Below are 18383 nucleotides of genomic sequence, written 5' to 3'. Positions count from 1 at the left end.
CCACTCATTGCATCCCCAACATGTATCTGCCATATGCACTTAAACTGTTGATCATTCAGGCATGAAAGCAATATAATGGATCACTATAATTGAAAGCTGAGTTTAAAAAGACAAAGAAATGTCTGTCGAACTGTGGTTCTGGACAATTCCATAAACTGTGCTAAGGGCAGGCTGAATTAACAATGCCCTTTCAGTGCTGCCAGAAACAAATGAAAGCTTCTGTATTGGGCAGGTTGAAAATACAGACTGGTTTGGCATTCACCCCGAAATTCCAGAATATCCACCTCTCCCAGTCTTCTCTCACCCTGGGTACCCATTTGACTTTTCATTCTATATCCTGGCTTTTCCAAGGCTGCCCCAGCAGAGTGGAAGGACCGGGCCCTGGCTCCTCTGAATTCCTCTTCCCACAGCCAGGAGTTGGGCCGGCAGGGCTCGTGCTCCAGTCTCTTTGTATTCTGTGCTATGATTTCCCCTGCGGGGCCCTTTGTGTCTTATTCTAAGTCAGTTGGGAAAGAAGAGGTATTTTGAGAGCCTGGCGATAGAAGAAATACAGTAAAAGAAAATGGAACCTTATTGGAATCTGTAGAGTTAGATGCTCATCCTGCAAATTATCTCTTAACGGATGGAGCTGTGTCATAAAGCACAGGTGACACCCAACGAACCTCATGATCTCACTTCCTGCAGACTTTATTTAACTTATCTATGATTTTGGAGAGGAATCTACAGTCTGATTGTTCTTTCTAATTTATTAACTTTTTTTTTTTTTTTTTTTTGGCTAGCACAGTGATTCCAAGGCACTGGTAATTCAGGGTGCCTGATTGTACTCACACTTTGTCTAAACTAAGTATTTTGGTTCATTCAAAACTTAGAAAAATTTGGTCTAGAAACAACTGGAAGTAGAAAATGGTAGGGCCAATGGAGTGAATCAAGAGATTCTTATGATAGTGGATTTTCACTGAAGAAAAATCAGCCCATTGTAAAAATGAAATCGTACCTCAGAGCCTCACCCAACTGAGAATATTCTCTGAGGACACTTCTCTTAGGAACACAGTTGACAACTGAGGCCAGACACGTAGCTGTTGCTTCTGCGCACCACTATGATAGAAAACCTTCAGAAAGTTTCTTCTGAATATATTTCCAAGGAAAGGAGCAACGTCAGACAGTCAGACCTGCATGTGTGTGCTTTTACATGGAAGTCCCAGAGGGAAGTGGAAGATCTAAAATCCCCTTCTTTAAAAAGAAACCAAAGTTCCCAGTTTTTAATGACTTTCTCTGTTGTATTGTTTAAATTCATCTGAAGTGAGTTCCTAGGATTTTGTGCAGTAGTGACCTCACCTTGTGCAGTAGTGACCTCGCCTTGTGCGAATGAAGCAGGTTTCTTTGTCTATTTGTGTAAATAAGATGCAGAGACTTTTAGCCATAGAAATGTGACGTTCTGGGTGAGTGGGACTATTATTTTCACAAATGCCCACCTCTAGTTCTAAAAAGTCTCCTTACAAAGGGGGATGATTAAAACTATTGTGAGATTGTTATTGACTCAAGGGAATGCATTTTCTTCAAAGATTTCATTCAAATCCCATATATTAAAAAAGAAGGTTAAAATCTACACCATTGTACAGTCCAGAAGTTTCACTCAACAGCATAAAGGAAAGAAGTTAATGGTCTTGATTAAGAACATGTTATATATTTCTACTTTCTCTGTTTTAACAATACTTAAAAAAACATGGAGAAGATTTTTGTTTCAAAGATGATGCCTTGTGTAGCCCCCTATCACTTCTATCCTGGTGACAGATGTGCTTACTTAAGTAAGTAACCTGCTTTAGAGAGGTTAGTGAGGTCTTTCCAAATGATCCTTCTAGACCAAGCATGTCCAACCTGCAGCCCACGGGCTGCATACGGCCTGGGATGACTTTGAATGCAGCCCAACACAAATTTGTAAGCTTTCTTAAAACGTAATAAGATTTTTCTGCAGTTTCTTTTATAGCTCCTCAGCTATCATTAGTGTTAGTGTATTTTATGTGTGGCCCAGGGAAGGCGGAAGATTGGATACTCCTGATGTTTCTCACAGTAATCAGGATCCTAGCTTCACGCTGACTCACCGCTGCAGGTGATCTCAACTTCAGCGTAGCAGACTTGCCTCTTGACTCTCGAGTTTTGGAATGCTCTTTAGAACAAACTTACCTACTGGTGCTCGTTTCCTACTGACTGGAAATCAGAAGGCATTCGTTTATAGACTCTCACCAAGGCAATGACACTGGCCATTTGTTTGCTTGTTCACTTATTTGTGTGTGTGTCTGTCTGCCCACAGCACCTTACTGCAGTCTGACCCACCCCCTGAAGAACGGGGGTATTCTAAACAGGACTGCTGGAGCGGTCGGAAGCAAAGTGCATTATTTTTGCAAGCCTGGATACCGAATGATCGGCCACAGCAACGCAACCTGTAGACGAAACCCACTTGGCATGTACCAGTGGGACTCCCTCACACCACTTTGCCAGGGTAAGAAATGCATTTTCATCTCCAGCCTTGTTTCCTGTGTATTACTTTCAATTTAATCACTCTCTGAAAATAAGTGAAATGCTAACTAAGGATAAAAGGTAAGGAAAAATTGAGTGTTGTCTTATAACAATACGAATTAAGCCTTCCACTGGCCATGGAAACTTTCCTGACATGTAGTTGGATAGCCTGAATTTGGAGAAGGGTTGGACATTCACTAGATCCAGGGTCAAGTTATTCTAACACTTACTTGTACTTCCTCTTGAAGTAAAACAATGTGTCATCCGCTTTAAGAATCAAAATAATTTTTCTTTACCGCTGTCTTAATTTAAAAACATTAATTTCTGAAAAACTCATTTTCCTTATTTTAGTTTAAAAACTCATTCTTTGAGCCATAAGCTCTGTATTTGATTTTGTTTTGTTATTTAAATCTAGGGCTTGTTAAAGTTGATTTCAATATTTCATGCCTTTTTTTTGCATTTTATCTATCATGTGCATAAAAACCAGGTTTTCAGATAAGGCATTTTAATTTTAATTGAAGGCTTTGAAGTCATGAAATTTTCATAGTTTTGTCGTATCAAGGTTTATATTCATAATGAATTATATTAGTCTTTGAAAGCTAATTATGATATATGAGTGGAAGCTCATATTGACTCTCTTTTGTCTCATTTTCATTAGATATTAGATTTTCTGGTATTGCTTGTGAGACAGTAATAGATCCTTATCACACTTACTGTAGGTTCCTTTGACTATAAGAAGTTGATCAGACATTTAGCCTGTATTATTTATGTTTTACCTCTAAAAATTCTTATTTAATGTAAAATAAACATAGAGATAGATTCAAGCAGCTTACTTCATTAGCAATGATTAGAATGATGATTTTTTTTCTTTACAAGAATACTTTTTCTTTTCGAAGAAGATATGTTTCTCATTTGCTTTAAATGTTCTGTGACTCCGTTTATAGAACAGAGTCGTAGACTCTATTGCTGAAGAGACCTAACTTCAGCTTAGAGAACATGCCATGGTCCCTGCCCCACTGGCACTGGAAACAGAATGCTCATGACAGAGTCACAACCCCCACGGCAGGCTGGACACAGGAAGGGGAGCTGGTGGAATGGGCAGAAACTCCTGAAATCATTTCCTGTCCTCTAGAGGTGGAGTCAAAATAGAGGCTAAGGAGAATGTGCTCTCCAGGCCTAAGCACAAAGGGGTACGGAGAGGGACCTTCATGTCCCAAAGGGACTCGGGTGACGCCAGGCACATGCCAGTCCGTCTTTCTGATTGTTGAGCAAGGAGTTCTGGAAACGGTTTACGAGGTGGAGACACGGCTTGCTCTTTCAGTGAATGGTTGAGAAGCATTAAAGGTTGTCAAATATATAGCTTTGGGATAAGTCTTGACTTCTTTCTTCTCCCATGACCTCCCCCAGCAGAACTATTTAATGCTAAGTTAAATGATTCAGAAATACCAATAGTGCACTCTGTAAATGAGGCTCTTCTGACATATTTGCAGCTGTGGCCAAGGAATTTGTGGGAACATGATCAGGGTATCTCTTCTTTGAGTGGAACATGGCAGAGAGGCAATGGCTTTGTGTGTGGGGGATGCTAGAATGCGCACCACGTCTTAGAAGAAGAGTTAGAGTATCTTCCTTCAGATTTGGTCTTGGCAATAAATAACTTACATGACTTTGTTCTCAAATTATAAAATATTTAAGAAGTATCATTTTTCTAAAACAGACTTGCAACTTTCTACACTTCCTGTTAACCTTTCTGTTAACCCAGGAGTCAATATGGTTTTGTTTTTCTCTTCACACATGTTGACCTTTTCACTTGGAGGGATCTTAAAAGCAATCTAGTTGAACTACTTATTTTTGTGTATTTGAAACTGAAACACATGAAAGTGAAAGAACTTCATAATCATAAAAATGTTGGTCTAGAATTCACTCTTTCTGTGAGCCTGACCAGTGTTAAAGTGGAATTGTTTCTTGCCAGAAGAAATTATACTTAAAATAGAATCTTGCAAATACCAATTCTGAAAGAATCTATATTTTAAGCACTTAAATTCATTTCCTGTGCAAGAGTTCTTTTAGTCACCTTGTAGATATTTACAATTTGTGTAAAATAGCGTTTTAATTATAATATAAAACTATTTTCATTATATATAGACTGTAATGCTTTAAACAAAAAAATTAGCATAAAGTAGGATTTTTTGAACCTTAAAGTTGTGTGGTAAAATTAAAGAAGCATTTTTATCATTTTTAAAACAAAATTAAACCTTTAAAATAAAGAGTAAATATAATGATTCTCTGGATAAAGTCCACTGAGAAGGAATTATAAAATTTTAAACAGCATAAGATTGTACAACATACATTGGCAATTTATAACCCGACAGTCTTTTGCTTATGCTTAAAGAATTATTACAGTTGATTTCACTAAATTTAATGTAAAATATAAATGTGTGATTTTTTGCAGTGTGCAACAAAGAGAGATTTTATTTGGTTTAGCCTACATTTTCCTTCTGTTACTTTTAGAATGTGCATTTTTTTCTTTGTTTGTTTGTTTGTTTGTTTTTGAGATGGAGTTTCGCTCTTGTTGCCCAGGTTGGAGTGCAATGGCGTGATCTCGGCTCACTGCAACCTCTGCCACCTGGGTTCAAGCAATTCTCCTGCCTCAGCCTCTCAAGTAGCTGGGATTACAGGCACCTGCCACCATACCTGGCTAATTTTTTGTATTTAGTAGAAATGGGTTTTCACCATTTTGCTCAGACTGGTCTTGAATTCATGACCTCAGTTGATCCACCTGCCTCAGTCTCCCAATATGCTGGGATGACAGGTGTGCACCACTGTGCCCAGCCTGAGAATGTAGATCTTTTACACATACTGTATGTACTTCCCTAAGTTGTAGAAACACTTTGGCCTCATATGACAGTTAGAAAGAGACTTCGTGGGTTTTCAGCTGCTTTTCTTCGGCAAATTGCATATGGTGTGTTGTGGATTATACTAGAAACCTTCTCCCATCCACTCACAGATATGTTGAGCAGTTGTGTGTGCTGACCCATGGGGAAATAACAACAACAACAACAAGATTTGTTTTCTTCCAAGGGATTCACAGTCTAATAATGAAAAATAGAATTCTGGGCTGGGTGTAGTGGCTGACACCTCTAATCCCAGCAACTGTGGGAGGCCAAGGTGGGTGGGTGGATTGCTTGAACACAGGAGTTGAGGCCAGCCTGGGCAACATGGTGAAACCCTGTCTCTACAAGAAGTACAAACATTAGCCAGATGTGGTGTGCACCTGTAGTCCCAGCTACTTGGGAGGCTGAGGTGGAGGGATGACTTGAGCCCAGGCAGGAGGTAGAGGCTGCAGTGAGCTGACGTCATGCCACTGCACTCCAGCCTGGGAGACAGAATGAGACCAAAGACAAACAAACACAAATTGTAAATGATGGTAACTGTCACCGTGGATGGACAGCATGACCTGGAATATAGAGTTGCACGTTTGGCTGCGTATAACATTAAGCAACATCCTTAGTGATCTGCAGATAGGACCCTTTGATGACTGCCTCAAAAATATATGTAATCAGAAAAATTTTTTTAAATCATAGATTCAAAAAGTTATTTTGAGGCTGAAACACTTTAAAAAGAAGAAGACACTCTGATTATCATCGATGTATTGCTCTTTTCCTCCGGTGTTAAAAATGAAATATTAAGGGAACCCTATTTTCTCCTTGGTTCTCGGAATCTTAATTAGTAATTTTAATTTACAAGCAGAGAGATATGACACTTAGAGAATTTTATTTTCAGTTCTAAGATAACTGAAGACATGTTCTGTCTTTTTTAAAAAAACTAGCATTTTTGTTTAAAGAGAGTTAATATATATGGAAGAATCGTCACCATTTATGTGATCCTGAATTGCTGACAATTCATAATTATGAAATAAAAATGAATAAAATAAAATAAAAATGAAATATGAAATAAAAGACTAGGTGAGCTCTTTCTTTAAAATGTTTAAAACTCCACATAGGAAAAACAATTTTCGGCCGGGCGCGGTGGCTCAAGCCTGTAATCCCAGCACTTTGGGAGGCCGAGACGGGTGGATCACGAGGTCAGGAGATCGAGACTATCCTGGCTAACACGGTGAAACCCCGTCTCTACTAAAAAAAAAAAAAAAAAAAAAAAAAAAAAAATACAAAAAACTAGCCAGGCGAGGTGGCGGGCGCCTGTAGTCCCAGCTACTCGGGAGGCTGAGGCAGGAGAATGGCGTAAACCTGGGAGGTGGAGCTTGCAGTGAGCTGAGATCTGGCCACTGCACTTCAGCCTGGGCGACAGAGCGCGACTCCGTCTCAAAAAAAAAAAAAAAAAAAGAAAAAAGAAAAAAGAAAAAAAAGGAAAAACAATTTTCAAACACCCCAGCTCAATTAACACATCACCACATCATCGCCACTCAAATCAGCTCAGAAGTCTTTCATGATTTTATTTTTCCCGCAGATGTTCACATTCGATATGAAGCTGGGACATGAGAATCTCCACGTAGCACATCTGTAGGAATAAAGTTACAGGTTTTACCTCTGAAGCCTGTAGGCCTACAGGCACACTGTCCAAAATAAAAGTAGATACAAGGGCTATGTTTATGGAGAGGGTATATATTTTGTATAATTTCTTGACATATTTCCTTTTGTATTACTTCAAATACAGGCAAAGCGATGTTAACTATATGTCTGTTTTTGTAAATTAAGGTTGTTGCTGTGGGTCTGAAGCCTCATACAAGTATTAAGGAAGTTATGCCTGTTTTCTTTTCAATTCAAACTTAGTTCTGAGTTAGGCGCTGCAGGGCAGGTACCAAGGTGAATAAAAAATATTCCCAGCTCTTATGACTCTGCTAGTCCGGAGGGAGAGAGTCTTATAAACTAGTAAGGACAATTCAATATGATAGTCAGCAGGAATGGATGGTCATCCAGCGGGGGCAGCACAGAAGGTCCAGGATAGTTTTCTCTGATGGGATATCTGAGCTGGAATGTGAAGGGGACGTGGTGGAGGACGATGGGCTGGAGAAATGGGCAGGAGCAGCCCGTGGAGAATCTCAGCTGCACGTTTATGTGGCTTTCACCTTCTGTCCTTGCTCGATGAGACTCCACTAAAGAGCAAAAGAGACAGAATCCCACCTGCATTTTAGAAAGCTTGATCTTTCAGTGGCATCATGAATGATTGGCATGAATCCTGTCTGGAATACATGAGTACTCAGTGGGTTATAGCAATGTGTATATGAGGGATACGAAGACTTCTAGGAATACAGTGAGAAACAAGTTTTGCATGAAAACAGATACTGAAAATACTTAGGAAACAGAGTTCACAGTCGCTCCTGAAAGCAGGTGAAAAGGAAGAGAGAAATCTGGAATGACATATGTTGGTGGAGGGCTTGATTGCTGGGAGTATTTGGTACCACTCACTGAAATAAGGGCCACGTGAGGGAAAGGAAGCTTCACGAAATTGATTTTGACATTTGTGCTTCAGGTCCAGGGGGCAAGCTGTCCCCAGTAGTGAGTCTGAGGCTAAGAAAAGATGGAGTTTTAAAAATTACCAGTAATGAGCCAGTGGATTTTAAATTAGTTTAAGATACTGGGTGCTTCATTTGCTTTATCGTATTTGACTTTGTAAGTTTTATAAGGACCAATTCAAATGAATAAAATTTTAATTACAGAAAGACTATCTGCTGTGATGCATTTCAAACTAGGCAGCTCTACCACAAAATAAATAACCGTTTAGACTCTGACAGCATCTCACATTTGGTCAAAAGTGGTTATAAATCCTGCAATAAATCATATAGAAGGTTGTTGAGATCATTGGGAATGTAATTACAGATGCAAATGTTAAAATATTTTAAGACTTTCACGTCCAAATTAAAGGTCATCATAGTTATTTAATTATTTTATTTGAAAACTGTAAAAAAGGAAAAATAAGTTTTAAAAACGGCAAATATCTCTTTGGGGCATTGGGCACTTAAAATCTGTATTGATCTGTTTGCTATTACAGTTATCCTTGAGTTGATATTATATTTTTTCTCAATGATTTGAAAAGCAGTCCGTTTATTCTTACATAAAATAAATACAGTTTATAAACTTCCTGAATGCATAAAGGACATTCATTCATCTCCTTTACAAAAATGTCTAGAATAATATATCCAAATGGTTACTAAAATGTAATGGTTGCCTTTTAATAAATGAGCAAGATCAAACCTAGAATATTGAGCTCATTCTCTTTTAGGCCCCCCAACTACTGATCTTACAAACCACGTGAATGCCACTATGCCCCTCGGACCCGAGCAGAATGCCCTGCCCCTTGTAGCCATTTGGTAAACATTTTAAATTTGGAAACTCACTAAGCCATAATTTTCTAAGATACATATTTGAGAATATTTTTCCCTTTAAAAATTATTTAGAATTTGTTTTTGTTCTCTTCTACTTTAATTCACTTTTTTTTTTGCCAGTGATATTATAGATGCATCACATTTTTTAGAGAAAAATTACTCAGATTTGAAATCAGAGGCTACTTTGTGAGGGTCATCCCCTTCAAAATTAGCCCCCAGAAGGCCAGGGAGCCCTGATCTCTCCAAGCCTGCTTTCGGCCGTGTAAAATAGAGATTTAGATATCTACATCCCAGAATTACTGAGAGGATTAAATAAATAATATAGGATAAGCCTTCAAATATGACATGCATGCGAGTTATGATTGTTAGGTCTCGAAGGGGATTTGGGAGGCACCCTCTCCAAACCCATCCCAAATTGTGGGGTTCAAAGTGGCAGAACCCAGGCCACAACCCCAACAGAGCTCTTCCCAAGACCCCTTGACGGCTTGCAATTAGCTTCTGGATTCAGCAAATAAAAGTTTCGCTACCGATCGTCTGTCAGTGAGAAGATGGGGCCGGCAAGGTGTATTTTATTGGTTTCAGGGAATTCCAGGTTGTTTTTCTCACTTTGCCTGACCTTTTAAATTATTTCTCTCTGAAAATCTGTGTTGGTTTTTATCGTCCTTGATAAAGCCAGGCAGAGCTTCTGTCCTCAGGCTTCATTTCCTGCCTTAAAGTAAGAAACTCTGCCAAGCAGCTGTTTCCATTATCAGCACACTAATCTTATTCATCTTGAGGAGAAGCCTGAATTAGAACTGAAATTTTCTGTGTTATCTCAAAGATCCAGTTAAACTGGCACGTCGGAGTGCACTGCTTTCAAGTTGCCTGGTCAAAGAGAGAGCGACTCCCAGACAGCTATTTACTTTCAAGGTCTGGTTCTCAGAGCCTTCTATCAGCTGTGGCTTTTGCTTGGAGTGGAGTTTGTCTATTGTTTGTTTATGATTTGCTAGCGTTTTGCAGCCAATAAAGAGGACAAAAAGCAATCATTCTCACAAATTACATAAATAAGCTTCTGTTTTTCAAGTCAGAACTTTTAGATCAAGATAGCTGCCTGTATTCTGCTTATACATAGCATGGCAAAGGACGCAAACTGGTGCAAAGAGGTGGGTGGAGAGGACAGAGGACGCACATGGATATATGTCCGTGTGTATCTCTTCAGTCCTCATAGATGCTGTCGCTCACAGACAATGTTACAGAAAAAAAAAAAAAAAAAAGCCTAATTATCTCAGGTGGGATTTAAGCTCCAGCCTTTCAGATTCCAAAATCTAAGCGATTTCTATTATACCATGCATTCACCCCTAAACATGGTGTTTACCCACAGAGAGGGCATCTCTCAGAGGAAACTCCTTTTACTTTATACAAAATTTTTTAAACAACATCATTGTCAAATGTTAGGAGGATATGTTAGGAGACCTGTTATAAATGAATTAATTGAGGTATTTTGTAAATCTTACAGTCCTTCACTTGTGAACAGAAAGAGCATAGGTAGTTGAGACTTTTATCTTGATTTTTTATATGCATATCTGTTTGCTTCCATTTCATTATCAATCTCCTCCTCTGTTTTGTGATATTAATACAAGATTTCTAGACATGTAGATTTCATTAGAAACTTAAATATAAATGTCTGGGATTTTAAATGTCAAATCACATACTATGATGTGTGTGTGTGTGTGTATGCTTGTGTGCCTAAATATCAAATCACATGCTATGGTATGTATGTGTATGTATGCTATCATGCCTACAATCAGAGTAGGTTGTAGGTATTATGTCAGTCAGACTGTAAATTCTCAGAATGTGAATCCACACAGTCCATATAGTTCAAACTGGCCAACTCCCATCAAGTATGTTGTGAAATGAGGTTTATCCCATTTGCCCTTGCTTAAATCTACCTCATACATTCTTACGGGATTCGAAAGGAGTGCTTGGGTACAGCACTGTGCAGTTGTACAGTCAGGCTCCCGCAATTGAGTGATGGGTTCCTCCCATCCCCAGCATTTTCTGGCTGCGTGACCCTGGACAGGGCAAGTGACTTCACTGAACTTTATTTGCAAATGGGCGTAAAGGTGCTCCCCGACCTGGTTTGAAAGATTAAACGCAAATATTGGCATGAAACCTTTATCATACTGCCAGGTAAGAACAGGAGCCCAACAAAAAAGGAATTCTCATGCAGTCAGACATGTTTGTACCCAGGAATGTTTTTGGTGTAAACCTGTTGGTTGACTGTCAAGCAAAATGTTGTTGAATGGCAAGTCAGCAATGTTTAGGTAACTAAGCTGGTAACACATTTCCCTTCTTGTTCATGGTAGCTGGAAGCAGACATTTGATTCTCTTTTCCTGTAAAGGGCCAGGTAGACCTTCAGTCTTTGGGGGTCATATGCAATCTCGGTGGCATATTCTTTGTCTGTAAATGTTTCACAATTAAGAAAACAATGTAAGAGCCATTTTTATCTTGCGAGCTGTACAAAAACAGGCTGCAGGCTGGTTTTGACCTGCAGGCCATATAGTCTACCAACCCCGGATCAAATTAATCTTCCAAAATCAGACTGAAATGCAGAGTCCAATGCCACCAATATCAGTTTGATTTTCTGCAGTTTGCAAATCATATGTCAGGCATTTTACTGAAGACATATAATTTTCCTCTACCGTGTGCTAAAACCAAGCATGTTTATTCATTCAATTACATAATGCATTTCCTCTGTCGACGTTTAGCACACACTGCGCATCCCAAAACTTCACATATTCTAACTATGTGTGAAATGTGGTTAATAATAAAAGCAGTATTGTAGTCAGTGGAAATGTGCAGAAAGGGTAATTTTGTATAATAGTAGTAGTGATAGGAAGACCTTGACCTTTCTGCACAAGGAACTGTACAAAATGTGCAAAGTAATAATATTTCATAAAATAATCAAGGGTCCTGTGCATAAGAGTGGCTAATAGAGATCAACTATGTATCTCACACATTTAAAAAATGCTATAATGGAGTTTAACGTGCTTCACATGGAGAAATACACCTGACATTGAATACTCAAAATATTTCAAAAAGCAAACAAAGGGAGCATGTGAGGATAAGGCAAACAGAGGCAAATGGGAAGTGGAGATGAAAAAGTCAGCTCAGAACTTTCCACTCCAGCAGGAGGAACTTTGAAAATGACAGCTCCTAAATCAGTAAAAAGCAAAGAGGAGTAAAGATAGTGAAGCCCCTGTGTGCAGTTTAAGATACCAGCTAACACTGAAGGATAGGTTGCGGTCTTTCATGGAAGAGGCACAGCAGCAGCCTCTACCTGTGAAAGTGACAGTTTGGAAATGTCAGTCCCTGGCAGAAAGAAGAGCAGCTGTGGAGGAAAATGTGTAGGCAAGCCTGGGTGGGGGCTGCAGTGGGTAAGACCCCGATGGGCATGCAGGCATAAGCCTCAGGCTCCTGGGCAAGTTGGCTTTCTAAATTCTTAAAGTGGAGGTAGCCGAGACAGGGAAAACAAGCGAACAATTCAAAGGAAGTGACTACTACACGCTGGAGGTGGCTGGACCTGCCAGCCGGGATGGGGCTTCTGCCCAGAGACCATCACAGGGAAAATGAGTGCTTTGCCCTGAGGTTGGAAGGCAGGTGTTTATGTCCACATAGACCACATCGATGCAGACAGTGTGCGCTTTGTCTGTTTTCCCACCTGAGGCTGGAAGGCAGGTGTTTATGTCCACATAGACCACATCGATGCGGACAGTGTGCGCCTTGCCTGTTTTCCCACCTGAGGCTGGAAGGCAGGTGTTTATGTCCACATAGACCACATCGATGCGGACAGTGTGCGCCTTGCCTGTTTTCCCACCTGAGGCTGGAAGGCAGGTGTTTATGTCCACATAGACCACATCGATGCGGACAGTGTGCGCCTTGCCTGTTTTCCCACCTGAGGCTGGAAGGCAGGTGTTTATGTCCACATAGACCACATCGATGCGGACAGTGTGCGCCTTGCCTGTTTTCCCACCTGAGGCTGGAAGGCAGGTGTTTATGTCCACATAGACCACATCGATGCGGACAGTGTGCGCCTTGCCTGTTTTCCCACCTGAGGCTGGAAGGCAGGTGTTTATGTCCACATAGACCACATCGATGCGGACAGTGTGCGCTTTGCCTGTTTTCCCACCTGAGGCTGGAAGGCAGGTGTTTATGTCCACATAGACCACATCGATGCAGACAGTGTGCGCTTTGCCTGTTTTCCCACCTTTGATGCACTGTTGTCGAGGTGAGGAGTTGCTTCTCATCTTCTCATTTCAGGGCTCAGCTCCCAGGCAGCCTGCTGTGTCTTGGGGTACCTAGGTGCCCACTGTGGCCTTTTATCCATGTCTTGGCATTTCTTACTTTAGTTTCATATTTGTGTAGCTGTCCAGTCCTCCTTGACCAGTGGTTCTTACCTTGCAAAGTTTAAAAAATGAATTCCTGACTCCCAGCCCTGTACAATTCTGATTTGGCAGGCTCCAGGAAGTCTGGAGTCTCTGCTTTCACAAAAACACCAGAGATGCAGGTACCTAATGTGCATGGGTTTAACACATACCTGGGCACACATGGATATAGGATGGAAAGAATCGACACTTAGGACTCCAAAAACAGGGAGGGAGGAAGGATGGTGAGCTAGGGGTGAGGGTTGCCTGTTGGATACAATGTTCACTACTCAGGTGATGAGTACACTAGAAGCCCAATCTCCTCCATTATGTAGTATATCCACGTAACAAAAGGCACATGTACCCTCAATCTAAAAAATCATATACCCATATGAGACAACAAACTTCTTTTTTTTTTTTTTTTTGAGACAGAGTCTTGCTCTGTCGCCCAGGCTGGAGTGCAGTGGCCGGATCTCAGCTCACTGCAAGCTCCGCCTCCTGGGTTCACGCCATTCTCCTGCCTCAGCCTCCCGAGTAGCTGGGACTACAGGTGCCCGCCACCTCGCCCGGCTATTTTTTCTTTTTGCATTTTGTAGTAGAGATGGGGTTTCACCGTGTTAGCCAGGATGGTCTCGATCTCCTGACCTCGTGATCTGCCCATCTTGGCCTCCCAAAGTGCTGGGATTACAGGCTTGAGCCACCGCGCCCGGCCGAGACAACAGACTTCTTAAAGAAAAGGCAGAGATTCTGCTGTATCTTTGGATCTCCAGCATTTTGCGCAAAGCCTGGGTCACAACTGTCATCAATATGAATTTATGGAGAAATGAATGTGGCTCAACCATCTCACCAATCCTTTCTTTCATGAGGTTTCTGACATAAACAGTGTTGCTGGAAGGAAACAGCTTGAAATTCGGCCAGCGGTGGTGCGGTCTTCAACTTTTAAAAATAGTAAGAGCAGTTAGGGGAATATCTTTCAGCAATTGGAGCATCTCCGGCGTAGCAGAGCCACAGAGCCCTGTGACTGGGCAGTGGCACCAGAGATAGTCTGGAGGTTCCGCCTGCTACCTGGTGTCATGGGTTCAATTGAGTCCCCTCAAAAAAAGTATGTTAGAGTCCTAACTGCCAGTACCTTAGAACGGGACTTATTTGGAGAGAGGGTCTTTACAGAGGTGATCGAGTTAAAGTCATTAGGGTGAACCCTAATCCAATGTGGCTGGCGTCCTCATATGAAGAGGAAATCAGCCTGCAGAGACAGAGGCGCACAGAGGGGCGACCATGCAGGGACACAACGAGAAGATGACGTCTACACACCAAGGAGACACGCTCAGGCAGAACCAACCCTGCAGACACCTGCTGTGGGACTTCCAGCCTCCAGGACTGTGAGAAAATGCATCTCTGTTGTTACGTGGTGTGGTGTTATGGCAGCCCTGGCAAAAGAAATACAGACACAAACTTTTAAAAATAAACAGTGACAGTGTATTTCCTCTTTTTTTTTTTTTTTTTTTTTTTTTCTTTTTTCTTTTTGAGATGGAGTCTTGTTCTGTTGCCCAGGCTGGAGTGCTGGGGCGTGATCTCGGCTCACTGCTAGCTCTGCCTCCCAGGTTCATGCCATTCTCCTGCCTCAGCTTCCCAAGTCGGTGGGACTGCAGGCACCCGCCACCACGCCCGGCTATTTTTTTTTATTTTATTTTGATTTTTTTGTATTTTTAGTAGAGACAGGATTTCACTGTTAGCCAGGATGGTCTCGATCTCCTGACCTCGTGATCTGCCCACCTCAGCCTCCCAAAGTGCTGGGATTACAGGCGTGAGCCACCGCGCCTGGCCAATGTATTTCTTACTTAATGTGTCTGCAGGTTAAAATACATTTACATAGTCCAGAAATATAAAAGGAAGGGACAAAAAATAAATAAACTGCAACCTACAAAAGTGATGTAAATCTATTAGCTTTTAACATACCTCTATAAATGTATTAGGCTATTCTCGCTGTAAAGAAATACATGAGACTGGCCTGGCATGGTGGCTCATGCCTGTAATCCCAGCACTTTCAGAGACCTAGGTGGACAGATCAGCTGAGGTTGACAGTTGGAGACCAGCCTGACCAACATGGAAAAACCCTGTCTCTACTAAAAATACAAAATTAGCCAGGTGTGGTGGCACATGCCTGTAATCCCAGCTAGTCGGGAGGCTGAGGCAGGAGAATCGCTTGAACTCAGGAGGTAGAGGAGGTTGTGGTGAGCCGAGATCACACCATTGCACTCCACTCCAGCCTCGGTGACAGAGCGAGACTCTGTCTTAAAAAAAAAAAAGGAAAAGAAAAAAATACCTGAGGCTGGGTAATTTATAAAGAAAAGAGATTTCATTGGCTCACAGTTTCACAGGCTGGACAGGAAGTATGGCAGCATCTGCTTCTGGGGAGGCCTCAGGAAGCTTCCAATCATGGCAGAGAGTGAAGGGGGATCAGGCACATCGCCTGGCAAAAGTAGGAGCAAGAGAGAGCGAGAGAGGAGGTGTTACACACTTGTAAACAACCGGATCTTGCAAGAACTTACTCACTGTTATGAGGACAGCACCAAGAGGTTGGTGCTAAGCCATTCATGAGAAATCCGGCCCCATGATCCAATCACCTCCCTCCAGGCCCCACCTCCAATACTGAGAGTTACAATTTAACATGAGATTAGAGTGGGGACACAGATACAAACCACATCGGTAAACATATCTATTATATCTATAATCTGTTTTTATATCAATTGAATGATATCACACTTTCCATGATATTGCATAAACATTTTATATCCAAAAATTATAATAAAATGCCAAAAATTCTATTTTAAAATATTTATTTGTATCTTTATTGCAATTTCATCGACGAGTTATGTCATTTCTAACTAAGATAAAATGCAGACATGTGTATTCATTCAGAAACATCTTTGCACTTTCTTCCACTTATTGCCACAGGATAAAATTTCTTGAAAGTGAAATACAGGAAATGAACACGTGACATATTGGGTTATCTTGTCAAACTGAGCTTCAGGTAATCCCAATAGGCTGCTCCACTCCAGGTGTGACGGCTTGCTTCCAGAAGCTTCTGTGTTTGAGGAGTGTGGTGAAGGTAGAATTCTAAGAGGGGGCTGGATGGTGGACGCCCTGGGTAGACTGCTGCCTATGGACCTGGGGGTGCAGTGGGCTCTCCTCCCGTGATTAGGTTGTGTTGTTGGCACAGCTGCTCTTCAGAAAGGGAGAATGTGCTGAGACTGTGGAACCTCACCAGACGGGCTCTTCCAGGGACAGGGTTCTTACTGGTCAGAGACTGAAGGCCTGAGAGAGACTGGATGTGAGGGAGAGCCTTTGTAGCTGGCTTGGAAGATGAAGAAAGACACAGGACCTCCGGGTGCTCAGAGCCCACAGCCAGTCAGGAAACATTCAGCTGTGCAAATGCAAGAAACGTATTTCTGTCACCACCTGAGTGAGCTTCCAAGTGGATTCTTCCCGTGCCTCCAGGCGAGAAAGCAGCCTGCTGCCACCCTCAGGGTGAGGCCACGCCCATGCCTGACCTTCAGAAATCTTGTTCTAGTAAATGGATGCTGTTTGGGGCCTCTGTGTGTGGAATAATTTATGTTGCAATAAAAAAATCATAATTGCCAATCTTTTTAATTCTTGCACATCTGACAGTCAAAATGAAACAAAAAATATCACTCATTGTTTCCATTTTCATTCATTTGATCATTACTCAGTAAAGAATTTTTTTTTTGGTAATTTCTTGACTATTATATTTCATTTGTTTTTAAGTTCATGTTCTCATGATTTTCCCATTTTTCTTTGGTCTTATTCAACTTTATTGAAAGTTCTTTGTACAATAATTTATTAGCCACTTGTCAGTCATCTGTATTGCAAATGTGTTTTATAGTCTATGAATGGAAACATCTTAATCCTTGTGGACGGTGGCCTAGAAAAGCCCCCTCTATTTTCTGTTAAAATTGATCTAGTTTTCTAAAATTTGAATGATTTCATTTATATATTAAGCTACTAATTTTCTAATCTGTAGCTTCGTTTATACACAAGTATTCGCTTCGTATTCTAGAGTGAATCTGTGTTGATCTCAGTTTGATCCTATTTTAAGATGTCACTCTCTCAGATGGCTACCCAGTTATCTGACTGTCATTTATTAAATACTTTGCTGGGCAATTATTTTCCCCACTGATTTTTTTTCACTGATTTAAAATTCCAACTACTTTCTGTATTAAATCATCTGGTAGGTGGATATCTATTTCTGGACATTCTGTTCTTTCTGTTTACGTGCATGATTTCCTATGCCAAGTCCATAGTGCTTTAATTGAAATAACAATAATATGTTTTTCTATCAAATGCAGTCAATTCCTTTTCCTCACTCTATTTGCAAAATTTTCATCAGAGATGATAAGAATTTTGAATTTATTCAAGAACTTTAGCATCATTTTAACAAACTTGAAGAAATAGCATTGGGAATTTGTGAGAGTTGCATTTCATTTTTACCAAAAAGAGCGGAAAAAATTAATTTTATGATTTAATTTTTCATTAGGTGAAGAGGTGACTGGGGAGATTTTTCACAACCAATTTTGTCTATTCTTAATATTGTCTGACACTTGAAGACAAATACTGGGTTTTGCATTACTCAGAATTAGCATGATGTTTATGTTCCCATTAATACTGAAAACTGGGCACCACACATACACCTGTGTATATATATACATATGCAAGTATTCAGATATTCGGCAAGCTGTGCTAACCAATACGATGCTATGCATTGAAATGGAAGAACCTCATGCCTTCACTACAAGTGGAGATGTAAAGTTCAGATTCTTGGCATCGTTTCTCTGCCACATCTGCTTCCCTAGTGCTAATTAAAATCGGGACACTATTAAAAGGAGACCCACAAATGAAACATCTGAGGGTGTTCCAACAGCTCTTTAATTTGGGCTGGAAACCCAGGCACACATGCACATAAACACCTACGCCAAGAATTGTGTTCTTCAAAGTATTTTGACCATGACATGACAAGCTTGGTGGAACATTTTCTGGTTCATATTAACATAATATTCTTTAAAATAGCACATCCTTGGCATATTGATTTATTCTCTGATTTAAAAAA

At 40.7% G+C, this 18383-nt stretch overlaps 1 protein-coding gene across 1 annotated transcript in view; it reads left to right on the top strand.

The window, feature by feature from the left end:
* CSMD1 (CUB and Sushi multiple domains 1) overlaps positions 1–18383 on the top strand; it is a 2044058-nt gene that overhangs the window by 1911039 nt on the left and 114636 nt on the right. The window contains exon 49 of the mRNA XM_030937494.1: positions 2309–2497. Within this exon, the coding sequence (XP_030793354.1) occupies positions 2309–2497 (189 nt within the window). The remainder of the gene's footprint in view (positions 1–2308; positions 2498–18383) is intronic.

The sequence above is a fragment of the Rhinopithecus roxellana genome, chromosome 9 (assembly GCF_007565055.1).
Source record: "Rhinopithecus roxellana isolate Shanxi Qingling chromosome 9, ASM756505v1, whole genome shotgun sequence".
In the NCBI taxonomy this organism is placed as follows: Eukaryota; Metazoa; Chordata; class Mammalia; order Primates; family Cercopithecidae; genus Rhinopithecus; species Rhinopithecus roxellana.
This window is presented reverse-complemented; position numbering and strand designations above follow the sequence as displayed.